Genomic DNA, 24738 nt, shown 5'->3' with positions numbered 1-24738 from the left:
TTCTCACCGGGGATGTTTACGCTATCTTATCTAATCAATCAAAAACCCTGTGATTGGCTAAAATGGGCTAGATTGTCTAAACACGAAGCCAAGATGAGGCGCGGAAATCTAGTTTCCCCTCAAACCACTTTGAATTACGATATGCTGAAAGATTAGTTTGAAGTTTTTACTCATGAATGCAAAAAAAAATACTGCCTATCCCAGTTTTAATGTACATTCACATATAACTATGAATGATTGTGTTTTTTATTGGCCTTAAAGAGCTCCTTTTGTACAGTCACTGTACATTTTCCTACACACTTGGAAGTGGAAGGTGAGGCGAGAGGTAGTAGCAATCTGACACCTCACCACTAGATGCCACTAAATCCTCCACACCGGTCCTTTAATGAAATAGCTTGACAAGTTACACAAGACGATCAATACCACTCTCATATCTGTCCAATAACTCCGGGAAAGGGAATATCTCAGTAGGGTCAGAGATGTTATGGAGGAGATCTGACACTTAAAGAATCCTGAGTAGAAGAGAATTCCATAATGCCAACACCCATGCTCCATACTGCCACTAAAAAAAAAAGGATAATTGTCTGCTTGGTAACAGTTGAACCGAGAACGACCTGGTTGAAACATGCTCTCAATGTACAAAGGCTAAAGTCCTTACTGCAGTGGCCTAAAGGCATAAAAGACCACAGACATAGTGTGGTGGAAAAAAAAAAACACTTTTTAAACCTTGTTTTGGAGCAAAGCCACCAACTTTTTTGAAGCTTTTTAATTGCTGATTCTACTCGTGCAGTCCCAGTGACCACTGACATTACAGTTATGGCCCTCTCCCCATTCATTTATATAGAACCCTGGTCTTGTTGGCCTGAAAAAAAAGTGCATAGACTAAATCTGCAGCCACACCAAGTCATCAAAATTACTTTGAAATTAAAGTGAAATTACTTTAAATTAGTTTTTAAGATCCTAAATATAAGGCGAGTGCTTGATAGCTTGGCTTAAACACTGGGAACCGGCAACTTTGACAAAAAAATTCCTCTAAATCTTGCTAATTTAGGTAGCTTAGCTCATAGCTAGTTGGTTAATCTATCAAGATAAGTCATCAAAAATGCTTTGAATTGAATTTTTTCATAGATTTTTTAATGTAAGAAATAATTAAACAATTGAAACTGAGAGCTTACATTTTAGAGAGTGTTTTTATTTATTCCTGAATGTTAAGTAAGTGCTCGTTAGCTTAGCTTATAGATTGGGAAACAGCTTAAAGTAGCAAAAAAAAGACCCCTCCAGATCTTGCTCATTAAATTCTACGTCTTAAATCCAAACGAAACCTGAAATGAAAGAACCCCAAATTGGATTTTACAGGAAGTTATGCGCCTTGTCTCGCTTCCCGTCTTTATGCTAAGCTAAGCTAAGTGGCTGCTGACTTCAGCTTCATATTTAATGCACAGACATTAGAGTGGTATCGATCTTTTGGTCTAATTCTTCACAAGAAAGCAGTTAAGAGTGCTTCCAAAAAATCAATATTTCAGAATATGATTTAAAGGACAGACATATAACCGCAAACAAGACCAGCCCTTTTCTCGCCTTTTCACCTGTTTTTTATTTGCGTATCTACATATAATACCCCACCACGTCCCCTCTCTTTCATTCACTGTCTCTCTTTAATTTTTCTACATGTAGTCATTCGCTCATGTTGCATCAATAAGGCTTCACAGACCAGACAAAGAGGAAGCAAGAGTCTGAACCACGTCCTCAGGTGGAACTTGGCCCGACATGAGATGAAACGCACATTATTTAATGCACATGACTCTTAGAAATGATATAATGCAGGATCTGTGATTGCCTTGTGCAGATGTAAGGAGCCTTTCTACAATCAGCCATAAGTGTGTTCCCCCCATACAAGCATCCCGCATTGCTCACATGCACACGAACACACACAAATACACACAAGAGCATCACATCCAATCCACGGGATCAAGACAAATGGGATAAATGGGAAGACCACAGCCCTTCCCCTTAAGTCTCTAAACCACAGAACTACATCATCATAGGAGCTGCTTTGTACTGTAAATACAACCGGGGTCTCCTTTTTTTTCCCCCTCTCCATCTATTTTTGTTAGCGAGTTCCAGTGTGTGTTGTTGTCAGCTGTCATGTTCGATCTCCCTGAGCTGCGTTATCTCGTATCACACTGGTCCCTTTGCAAGATCAGTGGGATTTGAGTGGTGCAAGGAAAAACATCTCACCAACGTGGATCCCCGTTATAGCTCTGTAGTCGACATCCTCCGTGACTGGAAAAACAGGAAGAGAGATGAGGAAAGAGTGAGGAAACCGTGGATGAAAACCACGAGGGGACAGCATGTGTTGCTCTGAAACTTCATACTCAAAGTATTAGCACATGTTCTGACCCAAATGTCTTAACGTATCGCTTTGAAATTCTAATAATAGTTTTATTTAGACACGATATCCGTAATTTTTGGGACATGAATAACTGCCTCACTCTTACAAAGTGATAGCGAGTGAAAAATTAAATGTAGGAGTCCAGGTCTGTTAATAGAAACTTTAAACCAACTTGGTTGCGACAGCGGAACAATTCACAGAATTGTCTCCCCGCTTTGGAAACACGGAGCCGCGACTATTATCTTTGGAAAACTCGACTCTTTAAATCTTTTAAAACCTCAAACCAGAACCTAAAATTTACACGTGTATTACATCAAGTGAATTATGTTGAAGGTAAAGCGAATGCAGACTGACAGTACCTCGCTGCTCATCTGTGGAGCATGTGGAGAAAACAAGAGACGTTAGTACGAGAGGAGGGCGGCCGAGCTCACCCATGACCTCAACCTTCAGCGTGACCTTCAGACGCGGCCTCTCACCTCTTGGCTCAGCGCTAAAGAACCTGTAATATGTTTATTGGACAGTGTTTTATGTTTTTCAGGTGTGGTGAGTTTATTAGAGGACGCTGCTTCGTCACCTGGTGGTTTGACTGTCCGAGGCTTGAACAGGGCTGCGGGTCGCTGTAGCGCCACTCTTCTGTAGAAAGCCAGACGAAACAATGCAGATTAAAAACAAAACATTTAGTTCAAATGTTCACCTACATTCCCCCCATGTGCCACACCTGACCATCTTCAATTCAACAGATTTCTTTTTAATCCTATTCAGGACTTTCATGTTTTCATACGTAGAAGGTCTTTTGGGGTTCATTGGACCCCAAGAAGAATATGTGCAAAATATTAGTTGGTATTCATTATAGACCTTTATACTATGTTAAATGTTCTGATAAGATGTCGTATTTTGGGTTCCACATGCATGACAAATGTCCCTCTTTTTATATTTAAAAAAAAACAACTTCAAAAATGTCACCTAAAGCAAATGTCTTGGGGTCCAAAAGGCCCCAAAAGTCCTGAACAGGGTTAAAGTGATATCTATTGCATTGACCATGTGTGAAATCTGGGTCATACGTAACGCTACTTTTTGAGTTAAAAATTCTTAAAGCGTGCCGGGGTCATGTCGATTTTTAAAATATATGTTTTGGGCTTTTGCCTTTATTTAGAGCAGTAGAGAGAGACAGGAAAGTGGGGAGAAGAATGGGGAGAGACCTGCAGCAAAGGGTCATGAGCGGGATTCGAACTCACAACCGCTGCATCGGGGACTGCAGCCCCTGTTCATGGGTCACCCGCTCAACCCGGTGAGCTATAGGGGCGCCCGTCATGTCGATTTTTACGTCGTTTCTTGGCGCCAATCTGTTGAGCGACGTTCAAAGTGCCACAACTTGAGAAATAAGGTAGCTGGAGTCCTGGTGCCACTTTTCATAAAATTATTTAAAGCACTATGAGCTGGAAAATCAAAGTCTCCATGTTCTCCCCGTGCAGCTTGGGTTCTCTCTCCGGGTTCTCCGGCTTCCTCCCACACAGTCCAAAAAAATGCTGAGGTTAATTGGTGATTCTAAATTGTCCGTAGGTGTGAATGTGAGTGTGCTTGGTTGTCTGTCTCTAAGTGTAGCCCTGTGATAGCCCCCCACGACCCTAGTGAGGATGAAGCGGTGTATAGATAATAGATGGATGGATGGATGACCATGATTTTTCTTTTAGCGCAATGACAACATTATATAAATCGTCCATTCCACCCATTACACCTGCTCAATGATGGTCCTAATATTGGCCATAAAGGCAAAGAACGAATTTTAATAGCTTTTTTCTCATAAAATACGCCTCTGACTGGCACCATACTCTACATTTCTATATCTCCAGTTGGTGCAAGTCACAGCCAAAAGAAATCTGCCTCCCAGGGTGAAATATAAAGGTTTTATGGTTGGTGAAATATCAGAGTAGAAAGAAACGTAGACGATCTTTTAAGCAAATTTACACCATCCTATAATTGTTTTGTATTGTTCTATCAAAGCAGGGTTGGACCATTACAGTCCATATGTACACATCAGTGATCCTGCAAGATTTCAGGACTCCAGCTACATTATTGCTCCACAGATGGGCACCAAGAAAACGATACCAAAATCGACATGAGATGGTCAGGCGTATTGAGATGGAATGACTTGTGTGTGACTTAAAAGCACATAAATATCATCACCTTTCGTGCAGCTCCTTTGAGGGGATGAGCCCGGCCCGGCTGTCGCTGTCCTCAGCGCGACGGGCCTGCCACCAGGTCTCATCTTCGGTGCTCAAAATCTGGAGGACGTCGCCTCTTTGGAAGGCCACTGCCGCATCCTGGCACGGGATGGTTGGATCCTCGCTGGGATCGTAGTCAAACAGAGCCCGCACGAACAGCTGGGGAAGGAAATCCATCACGTTTAGTTTTTGGTCTTTTTTGTGTTCAAACAGACAAACTGGTAGCAAATGGAAAAAAAACACATTATTCTTAAATTATTTATTCACGTTTGTCTGTTTCCACTGCAGCTGCATGAACTTCTGTATCCTGGCATCTTTTCTTCTGGTGTTTCTTCACATAGGTTGGTGTCATTTTTGAGATACGACCACAATCACCGAAAATAATTTGTCTTAATCCATAGCAAATGCTCCTTGCTTTAACGGTTTCCAGCTTGGACGTGCTCTCCGTGTATGTGGTAGCGGCCTAGCTGTAATTCTTTCTAAACAAAAGATGGCGGAACTTGAAAATTTCCACACAAGGCGTATGGATTCATTGTTAATGTTCAATTGAGTTGATACGGCTCAAGTGTTTAAATGACAACAAGCTGCATATTGTAATGAAGTTAGTCTGTGCCTCATCCTTGATTGTCTGAACTGATGTTGCTTCTTGAGAGCCACGCTGCGGTAGTGACAGCATCGTGGCAGAAGCACAAAATATAACCAGACACACGAGGTACCACTGATTTCTTCTCTCTTTACTGAAACCAGGCGGGCAGCTTTCCCCCCCCTGGCAACCACATCGCATGCCTATATTTAAAAAAAAAAAAAAAAAAAAGCACAAAGCACAGGAATATGTGAGACAGTTAATAGTCACCGTACCTTTTCTTTATCTGTTGGCACTTCGTCCTCGCAGAATGCAGGAACGATTTTGAATTTGACTTCACTCTTGGAGCGAGCCTGCACAGGAACAGGGACATCAGAGAAACAGTTTGATACTTTGGCAAATATATTCAGCTGCAGACCTGTGGAGAGCGGAGAGGACAGGCTGTATATCAAAGACGGATGTCGCCACTGTGGCATCACCCACTGATTTGTGGACCAAAGTTTTGAAACCTTGGAATTTGCTTTTTGGTGTTTAGAAACTAGCCGACGAGACAACTGGACTATGAAGCGCGAGAGCTGAGAACTTGAGCAAATTACTGTCAGTCATAATCACTCGGTAGCTACGACCCAAACACTACTTTATTTTCTATTTTACTGTAAATGGAACCATGATTTACAAACTGAACATCAAACTGTTTTGAAGGAGACTTGATACCTGCAACTGAGATAATAAACTCATTAGAAGAATGTTTACTGAGGTGACTAATTAACTGAGAAGTAGGGTCATTTTCTCATCGACTTCTGTACATTCTGATTTCTTTTTGCAACCAGAGGAGTTGCCCCCTGCTGGCTGTTAGACAAAAATGCAGGTTTAAGTCACTTTAACTTTAGAAACACGGCGGCTACAACCATCTTTTATAAACAGTGTTTGGTTGAGCTTGATACCACTCTCACGTTAAATATAAAGACAACAGAAACAACTAGTTCTAAAAGTTTTGAAAAGTCTACCTCCTTGCATTTTTAATAGCTAACTTAATATCACTTTAATTGAATTTTTTAGACATGTACAAACACTAAGTTGTACAAAAGACGTTTATTTGTGATTTTTTAGATAAGTCTCCTGTCTGTAACATCATATTCCTAAGACACATCTGCATATTTTGTATTTTTTTCTCGCTGTCAACAATTAGCATGAAAAGACTCGAGACGAACCACTAATCGATCTTAGTAAATATTTGCCTGATATATCTTTTTCCTCTGTGCCACATTCTTTACCTCCATTGCTGCCCAAAAAAACATCAATCAATGAGCTACGTAGTTGCCCTAAAATGTTCCTATATTACAGTGAACGCAGACAATATGGTGTATTTTGTGTAGTTTCCAAATATACTGTCCTGCTGCTTTGGCATCGGTGGATTAACAAATGTGGAATAATCTGCAGGAGGAAATAAAAGCTCTAAATAAATGTGCTGCTTCCTTCTGATTGAGAAAGATTTGCTCAAAACCATCAACTGTTTTAGGAAATCACTGCATTGTTTCACTACACAGTATATTTGTGGGGTATTTTTTTAAGCTTTGCATATTCAACAGGTACAAATGGACTTGAAGACGAGAGCCACAGACACAGGCTGATGCTTCCCTGTAGAGAACTGCATTGAATAATAAACAAGATGCTACAGACGCATAAAATCGAAGTATTAGATGTGTACTTACTGACTAGAATAACTGTAATTCTTATGAATGTTATTGTAATTTTGCTGCTTTATTACAGACAGATATGCGTCTCTTTGTTAATCCTACAGAGTACAATAACATGTTTTCCCTGCAGGACGGCAGAAGACACAAAATCAATGTAACTGTATATTGCGGGGGCGCGAATGGTCAGAAGGTCTGAGGGAGTTGGATTAAGAAAACAGCCCCTTGCAGGGCTCCACTTTGTTGGTTTTGGCGTTTTCATAAGATTTGTTGACAATCATAAAAATATGAAACAAAGCGAGCCTTATCCCTCAAGAAGAGGACGGAAAAGGTTTGGAGCGGGAGGAGGAAGGAGGCGCTGTGAGACTGAGTGGTAGAAGTGAGACTAACCAGTAGAGGAAGGATTTCCTTTGGCTTCCTGTGCTCCAGTGAGACGCCGTTCACTTCTTTAAGTTCGTCTCCTTCATGGATCAGGCCTTCGAAGCATTGGAAATACACATGGAAAATATGCTCTGCTTTCACGTGCACCATTGCAATGTTACCAGAACGTACAGTGAGGTTTAAAGGAAGCATAATTTAATTGATCAGCTTACCGCTTTTATCGGCTGCACCTCCTCTCATGATTCGTGCCACAAAAATTGCCCCGGTGGATTTATCCCTCCTAATTGTTGCCCCCTTGAGGATGGCGATTAGCGAATAAACGGACAAAGCAGAAGAGAGACAAAGAGGTCAAACTGTGGAGAGCGAAAATAACATGCTGGTTTTATTACAGCCCAGACAAGCTTCTTATTTAGAGCCGCTTCATTCCAGCGAAGGTTATTTGTATCGGGACGGGACCGTTTAGCCGGCTGCCTTCATGTAACACACAAAGCGCTGGAAAGGGTTATCCAAATCAGCTTTATATTCAGCATATGTTATTGATGTGGAGTAAATCGCAATGGAAAGAGCATCTTATGTAGTTGACTACAATCAGCTCATGCTCGGGTGTAACCCCGTTGTCTGGAAAACGGGAACATGCTGGATCGATCAAAGAGAGCATGTCAGAAAAAGGTCAGTCCCCTTCCAATCTAGTTTTGGGATCAATACAAAAGTATGTTCCCCATTATTGGTATAAAAGGGCCTTTTGGAAGCCCAGCCACTAAAACACACACACACACACACACACACACACACACACACACACTGCAGAATTGTCCATTAAGTAAATGATTCCATTATTTACCCCAAATCATATTTTTCTTAAAAAAGATTAAGCCCATGCTCGCCATGAGGGTTACATTTTTGGCATGTTTGTTTTCTAGTGAGCAGGATATCTCAAAAACCTGTCAACAGTTTTCACTGAAATTAGTTGGAAAGTAAAGCCACGGGGTAAAAAAAACAAATGCCTAATTTTTGATGTGGATCCAGGAATTTTTAAAAGGAATTTTAACCTTGCATTCGAGGGCACTTTTCAATATTTCTGCTATTTTTCTAATAAACTCTTGGGCCTACTTGATTGGGACAAATCTGGCACATGTACCCCGTGGCTTTTCACCACTGTGTGCATTCTGTGCTGCTCCTGATCCAAATGCGGCTAAGAAAAACTTTTTTTTTTTTCATCATTAAGAAAACAAATTTGGAGGATTTGGGGCATTGGCGAAGGTACGCATTCTTTGTAGTCTTGCTGATTTTCTGTCCAGTTTGTCTTGATCCAGGAAATTTCCTGAAATAAGTGACAATGACATGGAACAAGGTGGAATAACGCAGACCATTCCAGTAGCATCAAGAAAATGAGCTATGATTGAAGACCTTGAAACCAGTTGATCTACATGAGAAACAGAAAAGAAATCATCCTGATCCCTTTAAACGTGCGGCGCTGCTTTAAATACTTCAACAAGAGGCATAATTTTTGCACTGATGCACTGTAGGTACACGCTACGCACGCATACACGCAACAATGCCGAAGCTATGTTGTGCATTACGGCAGATATATGGCAACAAAGATGTGGAATAATTGACTCAGTAAATTCCTGGTTTAAGAAAGCGGCCCAGAGTCGCAGCCCAGAGGCAAAGGTGATCCAGGCTGCGGCGGGAACATTCGCTGAAGTTTCCTGTCGTGTTTCCTGTCAAAGGCTTTCGTCTTGCTACACCTTGGCATACGTGGATTTAGCAGTCACGCCGCTTGACAACATGACATAAACTCAGTCTCCAGAGAGAAATTCAACTTGGATATGTTCATGGCTTGAAGCCGCCGGTGCATGTCAGTTATGGCGGTGGGACAAATTACATATTTTTAAGCGCAGTTGCCTTGTTACATGGTTGTTTAAACTTCAGTGCTTGCGTTCCTGTTGGTTATGAGGAACAGGTAGCTTCTATTCGAAACAGGCTGGTATGCAGCACAGCAACAGAAGGAATTCACTGTTTGGTGCTCGTGTTTTTGTAACTTGTGAATGTCAGATTTTCAAGGCCCTCTGCGGTGAACGACTTAACCCCTAAAAACTCATCTGTGTGCATCAGTTACAGACTCAGAAGGTTTTTTTTTTTTTTTTTTTACATGAAAATCAACCTTTTCTGCATCAAAATGGCTCAGATGGAACTCTTCACTGTTTTAAAATGTGTGGATCTGTGAAGTTCCTATCTCTTTCTAACCACTGCAGCTTGAGCACACCAGCTCACCTGTGACTCTGCCTGTAATATTGGATTAGTTCAGCCAAACATCTTCAAGCCAGAAACTGATTCTGAAGAAGAATAAGGATACAGAAGGTCCCGCCTGCAAACTGACCACATTGGTTCCGTATGAATCCATCACATAAATCCAACACTTAAGTTTCTTTAGTTTGCCTTTAAAGAATTATTTCAAAATGAAATATGCTTGTTTGCTTTCCTGCCAACCCAGTGAGCACAAACCAGATCTGGTGTGTGATATTAAAACCTATTTAGGACTTTCATGTTTCCATATGTAGAAGGTCTTTTGGGGTTCATTGAACCCCAAGAAAGAATACGTGCAAAATATTTGTTGGTATTCATTATAGACTTTTATACTAATACTGATAAGCTTCCAAATGTATGACAAATGTCCCTCTTTTTATAATTAAAAAAAATCTGCAAAAATAAAAAAACAATACCAGTCACCTAAACCAAATGTCCAGAAGACCCCAAAAGTCCTGAACAGGGTTAAATCTGAATGCCTAAGAGCTTTTCGCCTTCTCAACTAGATAAAATGCACTCACAGCACCAACTTGTCTAAAAACCCAAATTTGTTGGATCACTTTGATAGTTTGTGCAGCTGTAGGTCAAAAGAGAGACGATATTGATCAGTGTAAAGATTTTTTCCCTGAGGTCATACTGCAGTAATCGGCGAAATGTGGTCTACAGGGACGTGTCATTCCAAGGCATTCATTGTTTAGTATATAATGTCCTAAATAGTAGGCCTGAACAGCGAATTGATTCCAAATCAGAATTGAAATGTGCAGTAATTCAATTAGCAAATCGCAGGACTTAGAATATACAGAGTACCTGACCCAAGGTTTAAACTGTCTGGTGAATGGATTTACCGATTCACGCCGCCTTCCTTTTGTCAGGGTCTCAATGCTATAATTTGTAATATATATTTAATATATATTTCAAATCAAATGGCACTCTCACAATTAGATATTTTTCCCAAATCATGGATCTCTACCATACAGATTGCGTGCTGTGATGAGAATGAGAAGCTTCCAGGACATCGTAAATGGTCTGCACTTGTATAGTGCTTTTATCCAAAGTGCTTTACAATGTGTTTCTTACTCACCCATGCAAGGAGCTGCCTGCCATTGGGAGCAACTTCGGGTTCAGTGTCTTGCCCAATGACACTTCGACTGTGGAGGAGCAGGAAATCGAACTACCAGCCTTGTGATTGGAGAACAACCCACTCTACCACCTGAGCCACAGCCGCCCTTAAGTTGTATTGTAATGGAGGCAGTACATGCTGAACAACTTTGGAGTTACAGCTTTTAAGGGTAAATGTGCCCTCTGACCTTTCAGTTTGAGGAGTACAAGGCTGTGGTGTGTGTTTATCTTTTAGCAGCAGCTGGTTAACTAAGTAGGTTATTGTTCTTCTTATTGCTCCTCCTTGTTAGGTCTTTGTTTTGCTGTTCTTGGGTAGCCTCCAAAATAGCGATCTGCTATAAGTTGCACAATAGAGGATGAAAGTTTTCACCTGGAAATATGGTCTAAATGTTCAAATATTCAATCAACTGGTGTCCATACTTGAACTTTGAACATCTACTCAACAGAGAAATGCTCACTGGGGAGAGTCAAATGACATTCCTCTCATGTCTGTCTTGACTTTTGTTGAGTGGATACTGACCAGGGGCTCGTTTGTTTTGACCAAACTGACAATTTTGACCGAATCCTCGTCGTCGTCCAGTGCGTCGTCAGGTACCGGTGGCAGAGCAGGTTCAAAGTCTCTCTGAGCCACAGCGTCGTGGACACTCAAGAGAGTCTGTGAAGGAAATACAGTGAAGATGTAAGTCGCTGAGCTCTCAGATCCCGATAACAGACTGTGCTGAGAATCCTTAAATTAACCTAACACTGCACAGACAAAACGTCTCCGGCCAACACGTCCTTTGAGCGTAATGAAAATAGACAAGTTGGCTGCAAAATTCAACACTGTGAACAAACATCAGCGTAATTACTGCAAAACTGTTGGTTTGACGGCGTTCATTCTGGTCGGAGCGGTGCAGAAGAACCACATTTCACCAGCGCAGGTGACGTTCTTGGACCAAGCGGATCAGCTGAAGATGATTAACTGGAACTTTAGAAATGTTAGACAGCGATACAATAAAGCAACCAGTCCCCGGAGACTAATTGGAGGTGACTAAAAAGTTAGGCTGCGCAAAAATTCCAACAAGTTTGGCCGGCCTTCCTGCGCTCCGACTCAATCCAAAGGCAGCACTTTCTACTTGGTCACGAACCGTCCAGCGCCAACATGCCCGATTTGATTTAGTTTGAATGGCGCTGCCAGCCTGCGGGCCACCTGAAAGCAACCCCCCACATCACCAACACCACCTCCGCCTGCAGTCCCCTGGCTTCGCTCAAGCTCAAGACTTCTTCCACAGTGCAGGACTGCAAATTGATCTATGACTCACTATCAATTTCCAGACAGTTCATTTAAGCTCTTTTTTTTTTTTTTCTGTTAACTCTGGCAGCGTACGACCCTCAGTTTTTGTTTGCAGAAAAACAATATTCAGGATAATCTCTCGCTGTGAGCCTGCACAAAGTACATTTTTTCTCCCCCCAAAAAAGGGAATTTACTGTAATAATAAAGAATGAGAAGAAGGGGAAACATCTGCTCATCAACTTAATTTTAACAATCAGCCAATCCATCTGTCAGTTAGTCTACTTGTTATCCTCGTGTCCATCAACAGTTGCTCTGCTCAGAAGCTGCCAGCGCGTGAGCAATGTGTCTCTGGCCACTTTCAGAGACACGTTTTCAAAAAAACAAACATTCATTTACAGAATATTATAGCCAGTGTCTCTCATAAGTATGTGTGAGCCGCTGCGCCGTGGCCAAGAACAAACAGGTCATTAGGGCTGTTTAAACAAACCTGTTGGTTGTCGGCTGGCTTCGGCTCCTCATTAAGTAAAAAAAAAGCCACGACTTCTGCAGTTCACTGGAAAACCATATGCTGTGTGCATGTACGTGTGTGTGCATCTAAGAAAAAAAATAATAAAAAATCACTGTCAGCAGATCTGAAATAAGGAAACGCGCATTTGAGTAGTCTGGGCCTCGACATCAGCGCACACTAATAAACATAACTCGGGAGTAGATTAGCTCCAGTGCCAGTGCGGTTAATAGATGTCAGCACCTCTCAGCGGGCAAAATGATGAGGTGAAATCAATTTAAATAAAATTTACAGTTGGATTAATTTGCCACTTTGTGTGAATCATACGAGAGCGGATTGTAGGAAATGCTGTAAGCCTTTTGATGCGTGTGTGAGCTCCAGCGCTGGGCCGTCCGAGCGAATTTAGAATAGCTGCGATGAAGCTGACTGCATGGAAATAGGCCTCTCGGATTACGGCTCCAGTGTCAAGTGGATGAACGTGTAATTACGCCGTTCATAAGTGGGGTCATTTTGTTGTTATAGGTGCATTTAAAGGGAAGAACTGGAGCAGATGAAGGTAGAAGAGCAACATCTTCCAAATGGATCCAAAAACTGTCCATGCAAATCAGAATTACAAGCCGTAGAAAAGGTCAGTCTTTCACAAGTTAGGCCATTCTTGTGTTTGCAGTAATGTTACAGGGAGATCCAATCACTCACCGTCTTGTTAGGAGGTAAACAGAAAGCTAGAAGGGTAACAAAATCCACACACCGGCATGTTATATCTGATTTGTTTGATATGTCAAAACAACAGATTCTGGCTTTTAGTTGTGCGTATTTGTTTAACCTGTGGAGCAGAGCTTTCTGTTTCCCCCCCTGCTCCCAATCTTGATGCTACGCTAAGCCTACTGTCCCTTGGCTGAAGCTTTCTTATTTAAACAACAGATATGAGAGCAGTATTGATTTTCTGATGTCATGGAAAAACCGCTACGACTCTTAAGACCTTAAAAAATACAGGAAACAGCTGGTCATTGGTAAAACTGAATCTACTGCAAAACAGAGAGAGAGGCAGAACTTGTGTCTCAGAGGAGTGGAGTGACAACTTCTTCGTAGTATGACATTAAACACAAACCTCTCTTTCCATTGGCTCGTTTTGAAGATTCATTAAGTTTCACTTATGCAGTTCTTCACTGTATCAATTAAACCACATTCCCCATGAAGGCCTGAGGTCTCTGTGTTTGACCCAACATATGTAACACACATCACATCAGTGAAAGCAGCTGGAATCTGAAAATACATCAACAGTTTGTTTCCCTAAAAATGAGTCAACACACTGAGTAGATGATTAGAACCTATGAACTTAACACTGAGTTTATTTTCACACAAACTCTCAGCAGGAAAGCGAACTAAAAAAGTTTTAAACCGTTTTTGTTTGTTGTGTTTTTGCTATTTAATGACACTCGGTTAGACTAGATTTTCATATGTCTGTTAAATAAGAGGCTATTGCTAGCGATCAGTTAATTATTTCATATTTATTGTGCATTAGCGTGGTGTCCACAGCTAGCAAGGATGTCCAGTTTGCAAATGGGATTAATTTTTTTCTTAGTTTACTCTATTTGCAGGCTTTTCGCTGTTTCTATTATCTGTCTGTTCAGTAGGAAGCTACAGCTAGCAGTCAGGGCATAGAATAATTGTCTTTATGCTAAGCTAAGCTAACCGTACCTGTTGATGGACAGATATAAGAGCTGTACTGACTTTCTTGCCTAACTCTCAGCAAGAAACTGGACTAAAAAAATGCAGCTTAACAGACAGTATGACTGGTTCTGAAGGAGACAAAAGTCAACGTTTTGCTGGTTTATTTACTAGATGAGCGCGGAAACAGCTTGTTTTACTGCTTAACTTGTTGTCATAACTGGTTTGTGTCACAGAGTTAAAGAAACATAAAGAGCTTCAGTTGTAGCTTTTCAGAGAGTCTCCTGAGCTTGCTGCTTAGCTATGCTAAGCTAACAGGCTGCTGGCCATAGCAAGGCAGTGGTATCAAGCTTCTGAAGCTTAGCAAGAAAGTGGACTGAAAATAAAAGGAAGCAACTCGCAAGAATGTTTGGTTTACAAATGAAATTGAATTATTTCTTTTTGAAATGATTAAGGCTATTGCGGAGTTTTGCTGTTTAATGACACAGCTCAGTACTGGACTAGACTCTCATATCTGTCTCCTAAATAGAAAACAAACCTGATTCAGCATTTTGTCACAAATTGGACTAGAGTAGCTGGGAAACAGCTTGTTTAACTACTCGTCTTGTTTGTATCACAAACTTAAAGAAACATAAAGAGCTTAAGTTCTGGCTTTACAAAGAGTCTCCTGAGCTAGCTGCTACGCGCTAGTCTTTATGCTAAGCTAACAGGCTGCTGGCTGTAGCTTCACATTTATCGTTCAAGACAGTGGTATGGAGCGTCTTTAAAAATATATTTAGGCTATTGCAGAATTTTGACTTAGCTTAGACTGAAAACTGAAGGGGACACCTGTTGAATTAGTTTGCTAGTTGTTGTGTATTGATTGTATAATTGGTAAAAAATCAAAAAGAACAAAACCAAACTGTGTGAAGCCTTGACAATACATTCACCATCACAAGATGTTGTTAAACCTTAACTATGTGCAAACCACACAAACCACATTCTGACTGAAAGGGCCTTTAGGTCGATGACGAAGCTGACGTCAAGCGGACTCTGGTGAACTCACAGACTCAGAAAGCGTAGCACTGGCCTTATGCTGTTTTCTAGTCCACTTGGAGTCTGATGGGAGAACTCCAGTCTATTGCAATTGCAGCACTGCCGATGATTATGACAAAAACCATTATGCTAAGCTAGGCTAAGCGGCTGCTGGCTGTAGCTTCGTATTTATCATACAAGAGAACAGCATCGAGCTTCTCTGTTAACTCTCAGGAATAAAGCTAAATGACAAACCATTTCTTTTAAGTGTGGTGTTTTCCTTTGGTTGAAATTACCAGACCGGTCACAAAAAAAAAGCACTCGGCTGGGGAAGCGTTGGGTCGGACAGCAACACACCAGATAGATGTGGAGGGAAATACTTTTCACCTTAAAGTGGGGTTTGGAAAGGAGGGCAAACAGCTCTTTGACTTCATCCCCCCAGCCCTGGTTCATCAGCTCCTCTGCCAACTGGAAGCCGAGAAAAAGAGACAGAGAGGCAGGATGTATTTTTTATATTAATAATTAGAGGTATACATTTATATCAAGTGAGGTTTGTTGAGCCAAGAGAGACAGACAAAGGGTGCAACTCAACTTATATATTTATACGCTTATGTGACACATCATCAGCACCGTCATTATTTCTTATGACCCACACTTTCATATGTATAACCCCGATCGCCTCGTTGGGACTTTTCTCGTCTCGATGTTAGCTCTTTGTCAGTGTTCCTGCTCTGGTTTTGTGTCTGTAGCCGCTGTCGGAAAAATGTTCAAGGCAACACGACAGCTGTGGTGACAGCAAAAACAGAGAGCAGCCTTGACCGTCAGCAGCAAGTGGAGAGGCGGCGAGTGACTGTGTGCAGTCGCCCGTCTTGTCAAGCATATTACTGTAATGACTTCTACTGCTTCAAGATGTCGAGGCACACTCCAGAGACACAATGCATGAAGGTCATTAGTTTCCACTGTGAGCAAACAGAAGCCTCTCTGAGGGGAAACAGAACCACGGTTTGGCCCTTCCAGTAGGTCCTGATGATTTAAGCCAGGCGGAGAGTGGCTGTCGGAGCGAATCTAAAGCAAAAGGGACTGAAGGCGAGGACATGGAGAGGAGAGCGGGGGAGAGAGACGCTATGGAAACATGGCAGCGGTCGCAGTGTGTAGGGAGAGGATGAAGGAAAAGGATGAAGACAATGGAAGGGAAGCGCGGTTTGAGGTCGGAGAGGCGAGTACATGGAAGTAAAAAGAACATCCCTGCCTTGCACTTTGTCCAGGAGGGAAAATCAGCAAATTAAGGTGGGACGGGTGAATAAAGTAAAAGAACGACAGGGTGGTGACATGGATTTATTAGTGGGATATTAAATATGATGCACGGAGACTGTAGGTGCTATTTTGGGTGAAATTCTTAGCAGGAGCGCTCCGTCGCTTCACGTTAAATCTAAAATGAACTGTGTCCCTGCAACCTGAAACATGGAACTGCACACAAGATGGTTTCAGCAGCCCGTCGCTCGCCCTCGGTGACCTCAACTCAGATACACAACGATATCAGGTAGAAAACAGCCGACAACATCGGAGGAGTTTTGAGATAACATTTCCTTGTGCAGCAGACTTAGGAAGGAATGTACGTTCCACTCGTGCTTCTGTGTAACAGGAAAGTCATCCGTACGGCTCTCGGTCCGTCTGCTAAAGATGTTTGGAGGGAGTCACTTACATCTAAGGCCAGACTGGATGAGTCCTCCCGGACCGGGGCGGGGCTTCGCTTCTCGAAACGCTTCAGCCGCTCGTGGATCTGTCAAGACAGGGAAGGATCATAATAAAGGTTTGCTCTGCAGAAGTACTTATCAAGCACTGCTCCTACTCACACTGCAACTACCGTTACTGCCACCAGTACCATCAACACGGGTAGTTTGGAGAAGGGAGATAAACAGGAAGACAGAGAATTATTTATATTTACAAGATTAAAAAAGAGTTTATTGAAAGACTTAGCTAGACCACATCCTTTTAAAAAATTTATTAAGTAACATTTCTTGCATTTATTAAAGTGAATTAATTTAAATTACACATCATCAGGCAGGATTTCATAAACAACTGATTTACAGTGTACTTAAATTATTGAAGTTTGGCTGCGTTACTATCACATAAAATTACATTTACTAATTTTGTCGACATATTTAGATTAATCTGAATAACTTCAGGTAAAATAGTTTTAAGATTTTTAGTCCTTAAGACAACTATTTGTTTTATACAAGTCGCTTTCCAACACTTGAAGACACAGAGCTTGTCATAATGCTGAGAAAGCTTCTAAATATGAGTTTGTATCAAATAAGTCTGATTTTATTTCTCTTAATGATGACATAATTTGTCTCCAGTGTAACTTAATAATGTGAAAATTCTTCATATTTATCATTTCAGTTGCCAAGATTATGTCTTTCCGTGTCATAATAATGAAATAATAAATCATATTTTTGAGAAAATAGTCTGTTATTATTTCTAAAAATTGGAAATTAATGTTTTTCCCACTTAAACTTAAGAGGATAAGTGAGGTAATTAAAATATATCTTAATTAAAGCACATAAAGTAACAATAAAGAAGATTTTAAGGTAAATCTATATTCCATTTAGTGTATTGGACTTAAAACAACAATTGCCCTTTAAGTATTTAGGTTAGATGCATGTTTTCAGTACATTATTACTTACATTTTTATTTAAAAAAATGCAACAGGCTTCCTTGTTTTTTTGTTTGTTGTTGAATTCAGCTCATCCTGGTTTATTCATACGGATCTTTCCTTGTTTGTTAGCACGGCTGGAAAGTAAGAAAATTTCATCAAGCGAGTGAATGTATTTCATAACATAATCGAGTTTGAGCTGCTTGTACTTGAGTTACTCCACAAACTGAATCATAATTTTGTGAAACATGATTCATAGCTGTAGACTAAACTATCCTGCACATTAAACTATAAAAAAAAAAAACGTCTTGACAAGCTGCAACGCTGAAGTGCATTAGTGTCACTAAGTCATTATTATAATATACAATAGCTGAACCCCTTCTGGACTCATTCTTCCTGAAACGTTCATGCTATCAGGCAGTTTTACTGACTTTTTCTATCTTTACTTAAGTCATAAATTCAGCACTTTTCCTTGCGATGCAGTTTTTAAAATGCCAAAAACAGGATTTAAATGATGAATCCACCTCTGCATATTAAATACATCAACAACCAGAGCTTCACCTTGAACAGCATGTGAATCTTCCTCTCCATCAACATGCTGTGGAGGAACCTGTAGTCCTCTTCTCTGTCGACGTGAGACTCTGTTCCAGACATCACTGGTGAAAGCTGCCTGCATGTACCTGGAGAATGAATATATAAGAATATTAAAGAGCGCTTCACCTGCATCTGTTCTGCATTTCCAGCTGAAGGATGAGGTCAGGAAGCAGGAGGCAGAGGTGAGAGGTCAAATAAATGAGCATTAACAGGGAAGCTTCACTCATTATTTTATTTATTTTTTTTAATTTGAAGGTAAAGGAATAAAAAGCATCTCTTCTCAGGTTTCTCACGTATTCATTATGATGATGTAACTGTACAGTAATAATCTGCATCCCCTGATTACACCTCTGCGGTCAGCTCGGCTCGGCTTCAATCTGAGAAGCTCGAACAAATAATGACACCCCGGCAGAATCACACCACTTATTTGCTTTCCTTGTCTTTTTATTTTATTTTAATGAGAGAGGGGGGAATAGGGAGCATGAGAGGAAAGAATTTAATTTGTTTTTCACATGCTGCGTGCCTCTTCTGAGATATCACTGCCCCCTATTGCTGGGATGGGATATTTCTATTAAAACATTTCTGCTCCAGTATCCATGAAACAATGTGAAATCAATAAAGGTTTAAATGTTCTTTAGTATTAACCATTGTTTTTTTTTCTCTTGGTTGCATTAAATGTTCAAGTTCTGCATGTTTTATTAATCAGTATTTACTACAATGATTCTCCATCGCATTAGAAAAAAGATAAACATTTATTGAAGGTTAGCTTGTACACTCTTTTTTTGAGGATCAGCTTTTCAAAATGGCTCCAATCTGATGATAAATTTAATATTAGCTGGTTTATTTCTAAGTTTGTACCCCAAATGCATCCATTTTGTGTGTATTAGCACAGCTAGAGGGCAATATCCAGGCCACAATTTGAATTATTTTAGCATTCCACGGCTATTTAAAAACCCTGTGGATGATAATGAGCAAGTATCGACTATTACACCTAATTTGCAGCACAGAGAGGTTACTTTTCTGCAATTCCCACATTGCTAAAGTAGAAAACCAAATTATAATTGCTTAGCAAAACAACACAAAAGTGCACTCACCACCGAGTCCATTCCTGTTAGGCCCAGCTCAGTCGGGCCCTGATGCTCAACATCCAAACGCTACGAGCTGCATTTAAACATCCACTCGCAGCGAGAGGTTGTAGAAATGTTCAACTGGCCAGATAGTAAAGAAAAAAAGGCTGCCTCTTATTCAGTCAATATGTGTCAGGGTTGACCTAAATCAAGCCAGCGGCCGATCGATACACAAATCGCAACATGGAAATTGAAGAGCGTAATGTTGACCTGTAACACTTTGCACACGTGACTGCAGGAAAACCGTCACTCACATTTAATTGGACTGAAGAGCTACAGAGGGTTACATGGACCTGCAGCCTCTTTGTTCCTTTGTCTTAAAGCAGTTCACAGTGTTTGATTCTTTTTAATTGTTCCTATTTTACACATTTTACATTTTCATTTGGGTTTTATGGGGACCTATTAGGGCATTTGTTAAACCCAGTAGAAGCTGGATTTACCTCAGCATTAGATAGTAGGCGACCACTATTCATTGATTTCAGGCTGGGTATCAGTGGGATTGCTCTGTGCAGCAGGGACAGAGCCCAGGGGTGACCTGGGGTGACCTGGGGTGACCTGGGGTGACCTGGTCCCCCACAGACTACACTCTGACCCCCTCGGCCTCCCCACATCACCAGTAATGAAGCCTGTTGGAGATCTGAGCTGAAGCCATCCAGTAACTGCAATTGTTCTAGCAGATTTTTTTTTGCAGAAACATTTGTCTACATTTGTTCCCATACAGGGCTGCAAGGTGGAGCGTCCCAGTGAGGACACCCGGGATCTTTCTGCGTGGAGTCTCCATGTTCTCCCCGGGCAGCGTGGGTTCTCTCCAGGTTCTCCGACTTCCTCCCACAGTCCAAAAACATGTTGAGGTTAATTGGTGATTCTAAATTGTCTGTAGGTGTGAATGTGAGTGTGCTTGGTTGTCTGTCTCTAAGTGTAGCCCTGTGATAGACTGGTTACCTGTCCAGGTGAACCTGCCTTCACCCTGAGTCAGCTGGGATAGACTCCAGCCCCCCACGACCCTAGTGAGGATTAAAGTGTAGAGATGATGGATGGATAGAATAACAATAATAATAATCCATCCATTATCTGTACACCGCTTAATCCTCACTAGGGTCGCGGGGATGCTCGACCTTAATACAAATACTTAGTAGCTTAGTATTAGTAGTATACTTAATAGTGCTTTTCAAGACACTCAAAGACGTTTTACAAATCAAGCAAGAACACAACAACAAGACAAACAAAAACTGACAAATAAAAAAATAAAACATAAAGGCATTTATATGTTGATAAAGAATGTGTTTGTACCTGTTTTATCAGTAAACGTGTGAATGATTTAGGTTCAGATTCAGTTGCAGCTCTTGTAGAGACTCTTAGAGACTGAAGGGATGAAACCTGCCTGGTAGAGTTCTGGAAACAAGACCGACTCAGAACCCAAATGAAAAACACTGAAGGCTGAATGGACACAGACTGGTGTTCAACTTTCCTCTTCCATGAGTGTAAAAGGCTCCACACGGGTCTGAGGGATGTAAACTTTGTCATCTCGCTATTTCAATATAGTAAAAATGGTGTATCTTTGTAGCCAAACATATAAGAAAAAAAAATGATACAGATTTTTGATTTGGACATTAAGTACAACTTTGGCCTCTTTTTTTCCAATTACATTTTATTTTATTTTTCCAGCTAATGTGTAAATGAATACTTATTTCTATGATTTTACTCGGTATCATCTGTAAATTAACAATACAAGGAAAGTTTGTGGAATAACTGCATTTTTACCATTTGTCTTTTCAGTGTACTTGTCTTATGTAATGTCATTATCTTGTAGCTTTATCAACTATTAAAAAGGCATAACTTCAAATATTAAAGACAAGAAGGAACTTGGTATTTTATTGGCAACAAGTAAAAAAAATGAAAAATCACAAGAAAATGGTTAAAAGTAGAACCAGCACCACTGAGGAATGGACTGACTTTGTACATGAGGTTAAGTGTGTGAAAGTCGACCTTTTCCTTAAAGGTCCAAAAAGAGAGAAGTTCTATCAGATCTGGACTAAATGGACTGAGTACATAAACCCACAAGGTGTGATTTTACTTGAATTTACCTGTGAGTAGATACCACCAGCTTCCTTCATCTACTTTTCTTCGTATTTAACTCTAATATTGTGAAGATAATTACAAATGGCTCGCTCCAAGTGATGTAAAAAATGAAAATATCAGAAAGTCTTTAGTGATGTAAACAAGATGTGTTTGGAACTACAATCATTTGCTTTTTCAATTAAATAAAAAGAGAATTTCAACCAAAAAAAGGGCACAACTTCTGCAACTATTGTAGATTTACAGTCAGCTGAGGTCAGCCTACGTTAAAAAAAAAAAAAGCTACAAAAACACGTGTACTCATGCAGATTGCAGTTTTTCCTGCACATGATAAGAGCAAGTGAGCAAAAAATGTCTATTTGGCCTTCAGAGATTTACTGGAAAAAGACTTTGTGCCCCTTGGTGTGGGTGATGCTGAGCAGACAGATGAATCCTGGCCTCACAGAGTCCAGTTCAGTGGAAGGTGTTCAGAAACTGCCTGAGAACTTCCAGTTAGTTAGTGTAGGTCACTTTTGTATTTACAGTGTCTCGTTCTCCACAAACCACAATTTTTAAAAAGTCACCAGAGAAATGAGAAAAGCCCAGACCGTTGTGATCTGTTCATAGAGGACAAAATGTTCATGTCACTGATCCATAAAGAGAATGTGTCCCAGGAGGAGGCGTCCTCACAGCTCTAACTAGCTGCCTCGTGTTGTCCACAGACAGCTGGATAATACCGGCAATACTTAGATCAAAACACCAGCCCAGATGTAGCGCTGCCACAGTGACGAGGGAGAATCTCACACTTGTTGCTGTAACTAGGTTGAGCCATGACAACAGGAATTCTTTGCTTTTAACAAAAAAAGTAGAAATACAGATTTTTTTTAGAATAATATTTGTATCTGTCACTTTGTAAAAATGTCACAATATTATAAAAGATATAATTTTAGATTTATGTTAGGAATCAAACTCCTTGTTCCTGCATTCTGGTCAATTTTTATACATATTTTCTGCATCATTTCTAATAAGAATGTCTTTATTTGTGTAAAGGGTAATACAGAATCCAGCCACAGTGAGTAATCGGTGCAGTGATTTTTCAAAATAAAAGTCCTGTATTTCTTTATTGTTGAAGTGGCACAAATGCATGCAAGGGAGGATTCATTCCCTGCACCACCATTGAAATCTATGCTTGTGTCTGAATCTTAGGTCAACTTTAAAGGGTGGTTGGTCAAAACAAGTAGCAAATGAAAGGCCTAACTTTGTCCACATTTTGATTTTGAAAGACTCTCAAACAAGCATTGAAAGCTCTAGTCTTGTTTGATCTGTGTGATTGGTTCAAGGTATTATATATTAAATGTGAACACCCGTGTTATTTCTCCATTTTACACACATAAACTACATTCACAAGCAGAGCCAGGTGGAATATTTTCATATGGAATGACCCCACTGTGAGCTGTATGCTCCAGTTGGGTGGCCCTAAGGCATTACAGACACTGGATTTTAATTATTTAAAAGGATCTTACTGGTTTTATCACCCTCTGACAGTACCTCATTACTTTCTTTGAACGTGTTCCCTGAGCATGCAAATGGTTGGATTATGCTGCAGGGGCTGGAAAATCCAGTTTTACTCTCTGTGCACCTGCAACCTGGAAAAACAGCGAAAAGCAGCGAAGAGTACAGGTGGAGGTGTGCACATAACGCCCCCACAGTCTAAAACACTGAAGACCATCACCTGTATCAGGGTTTTCCTCACTGTTAAATTAATGCAGACCCTATTTCGATAATAAAAACTCAGCCTGTAACCTTTGTCACTTGATGCTCAATTCGTAAAGGAAAGCTGATCACCCACCCAGATACTGAAGTACTTTAAGGAAGACACTTGTTCAATTAAGTCCTCAAATGAAGTCTGAATGCTACCAATATGTGAGAGCTGGGAGCGAGCTCTGGAAAAGATCAGAAATTTGGTTTTCTTAGAATTCAGAACCAACCTTAAGTCTTGCAGTGAGGCCTGCAACTGTTGAAATGCAGTCTGGAGCTCATCAGCAGCCTGGCTCACACACCAGGCAACTGAATACACGGTGTCGTCATCTGCATAAAGATGCACTTTGGCTGTCGGCATCCCCTTCCCAATGTTATTTATAAAAATAGAAAATTAAACCCAAACTAAAACTGAGCACTGGGGGACTTAGTGTCATCTGGTATAGATAGATAGATAGATAGATAGATAGATAGATAGATAGATAGATAGATAGATAGATAGATAGATAGATATATATATATATAGATAGATAGATAGATAGATAGAAACTTTAAGGGAGCCTTTATTAAGGAACATTCCCTGAAGGTTTCCTAGAGGTTTCTGTTTTGAATAAATTTATAAATGGATGCGGCAAACAAAACCCTTAAGGGAACCTTAAGGAAATGTTCCATGACATTTAATTTGGGTAGAGTTTTACAAGAAAGTATTTGTCGTAAACACAACCCAGAAAACCTTCAGGGAACTTTCAACAAATGTTCCCTAACAGTTAGTTTTTATAAATACAAGCCTTCAGGGAACATTTTCCGTCAGTTTTTGTAAAATTGTATAATAAAAGTCACAGTCTATTGTAAAAGGAAATGAATCTTCAGAGGATGTTCCCTGACAGTTTTTGTAGATTTTTTATTTTAAAAAGTCAGTTTATTGTGAAGGGAAAGGAAACTTCAGGGAACATTCCCTTAACAGTATTTGTAGAATTTACCAATAAACCTCAAAGTTTATTTTAAAGTGAAGCGAACCTTTAGGGAACATTAGTTAGGTAGTAGTTAGCTAGGTTTGTAAGATTTTTATTTTTTTTAAAAAAGGCACCATTTATTATAAGTTGAAAGGAACCTTCAGGGAATGTTCCCCGACAGTATTTGTAGAATTTTATAATAAAAGTCATAGTTTATTGGAAAGTGAAACAAATCTTCAGGGAACATTACCTGACAGTTAATATTTGTATAATTTAAAACAAAACAAACACACAAAAAAAACAACTCACACTTTATTGTGAAGGGAAAGGAACCTTCAGGGAACGTTTAATAACAGTTCTTGTAAAAAAAAAAAAAAAAAAAAATCAAACAAGCAAAAAAAGATTTAAAAGCCACAGTTTATTGCAAAGGAAAAGGT

General features: G+C 40.3%; 1 protein-coding gene across 1 annotated transcript in view; it reads right to left on the bottom strand.

Moving 5' to 3' along the window:
- The window catches only part of LOC103354335 (MAGUK p55 subfamily member 7-like), a 28164-nt gene extending 9696 nt beyond the window's left edge, over positions 1–18468 (bottom strand). The window contains exons 1-10 of the mRNA XM_008277663.1: positions 18376–18468; positions 16861–16938; positions 15546–15626; positions 11219–11353; positions 7485–7566; positions 7282–7367; positions 5473–5550; positions 4577–4773; positions 2960–3025; positions 2239–2297 (exon numbers count right to left, since the gene is read on the bottom strand). Of these exons, the coding sequence (XP_008275885.1) occupies positions 2239–2297; positions 2960–3025; positions 4577–4773; positions 5473–5550; positions 7282–7367; positions 7485–7566; positions 11219–11353; positions 15546–15626; positions 16861–16938; positions 18376–18468 (955 nt within the window). The remainder of the gene's footprint in view (positions 1–2238; positions 2298–2959; positions 3026–4576; positions 4774–5472; positions 5551–7281; positions 7368–7484; positions 7567–11218; positions 11354–15545; positions 15627–16860; positions 16939–18375) is intronic.
- Between the last annotated feature and the right edge of the window lie 6270 nt (positions 18469–24738).

Source organism: Stegastes partitus, unplaced genomic scaffold (assembly GCF_000690725.1).
Source record: "Stegastes partitus isolate 25-593 unplaced genomic scaffold, Stegastes_partitus-1.0.2 Scaffold105, whole genome shotgun sequence".
Lineage (NCBI taxonomy): Eukaryota > Metazoa > Chordata > Actinopteri > Pomacentridae > Stegastes > Stegastes partitus.
This window is presented reverse-complemented; position numbering and strand designations above follow the sequence as displayed.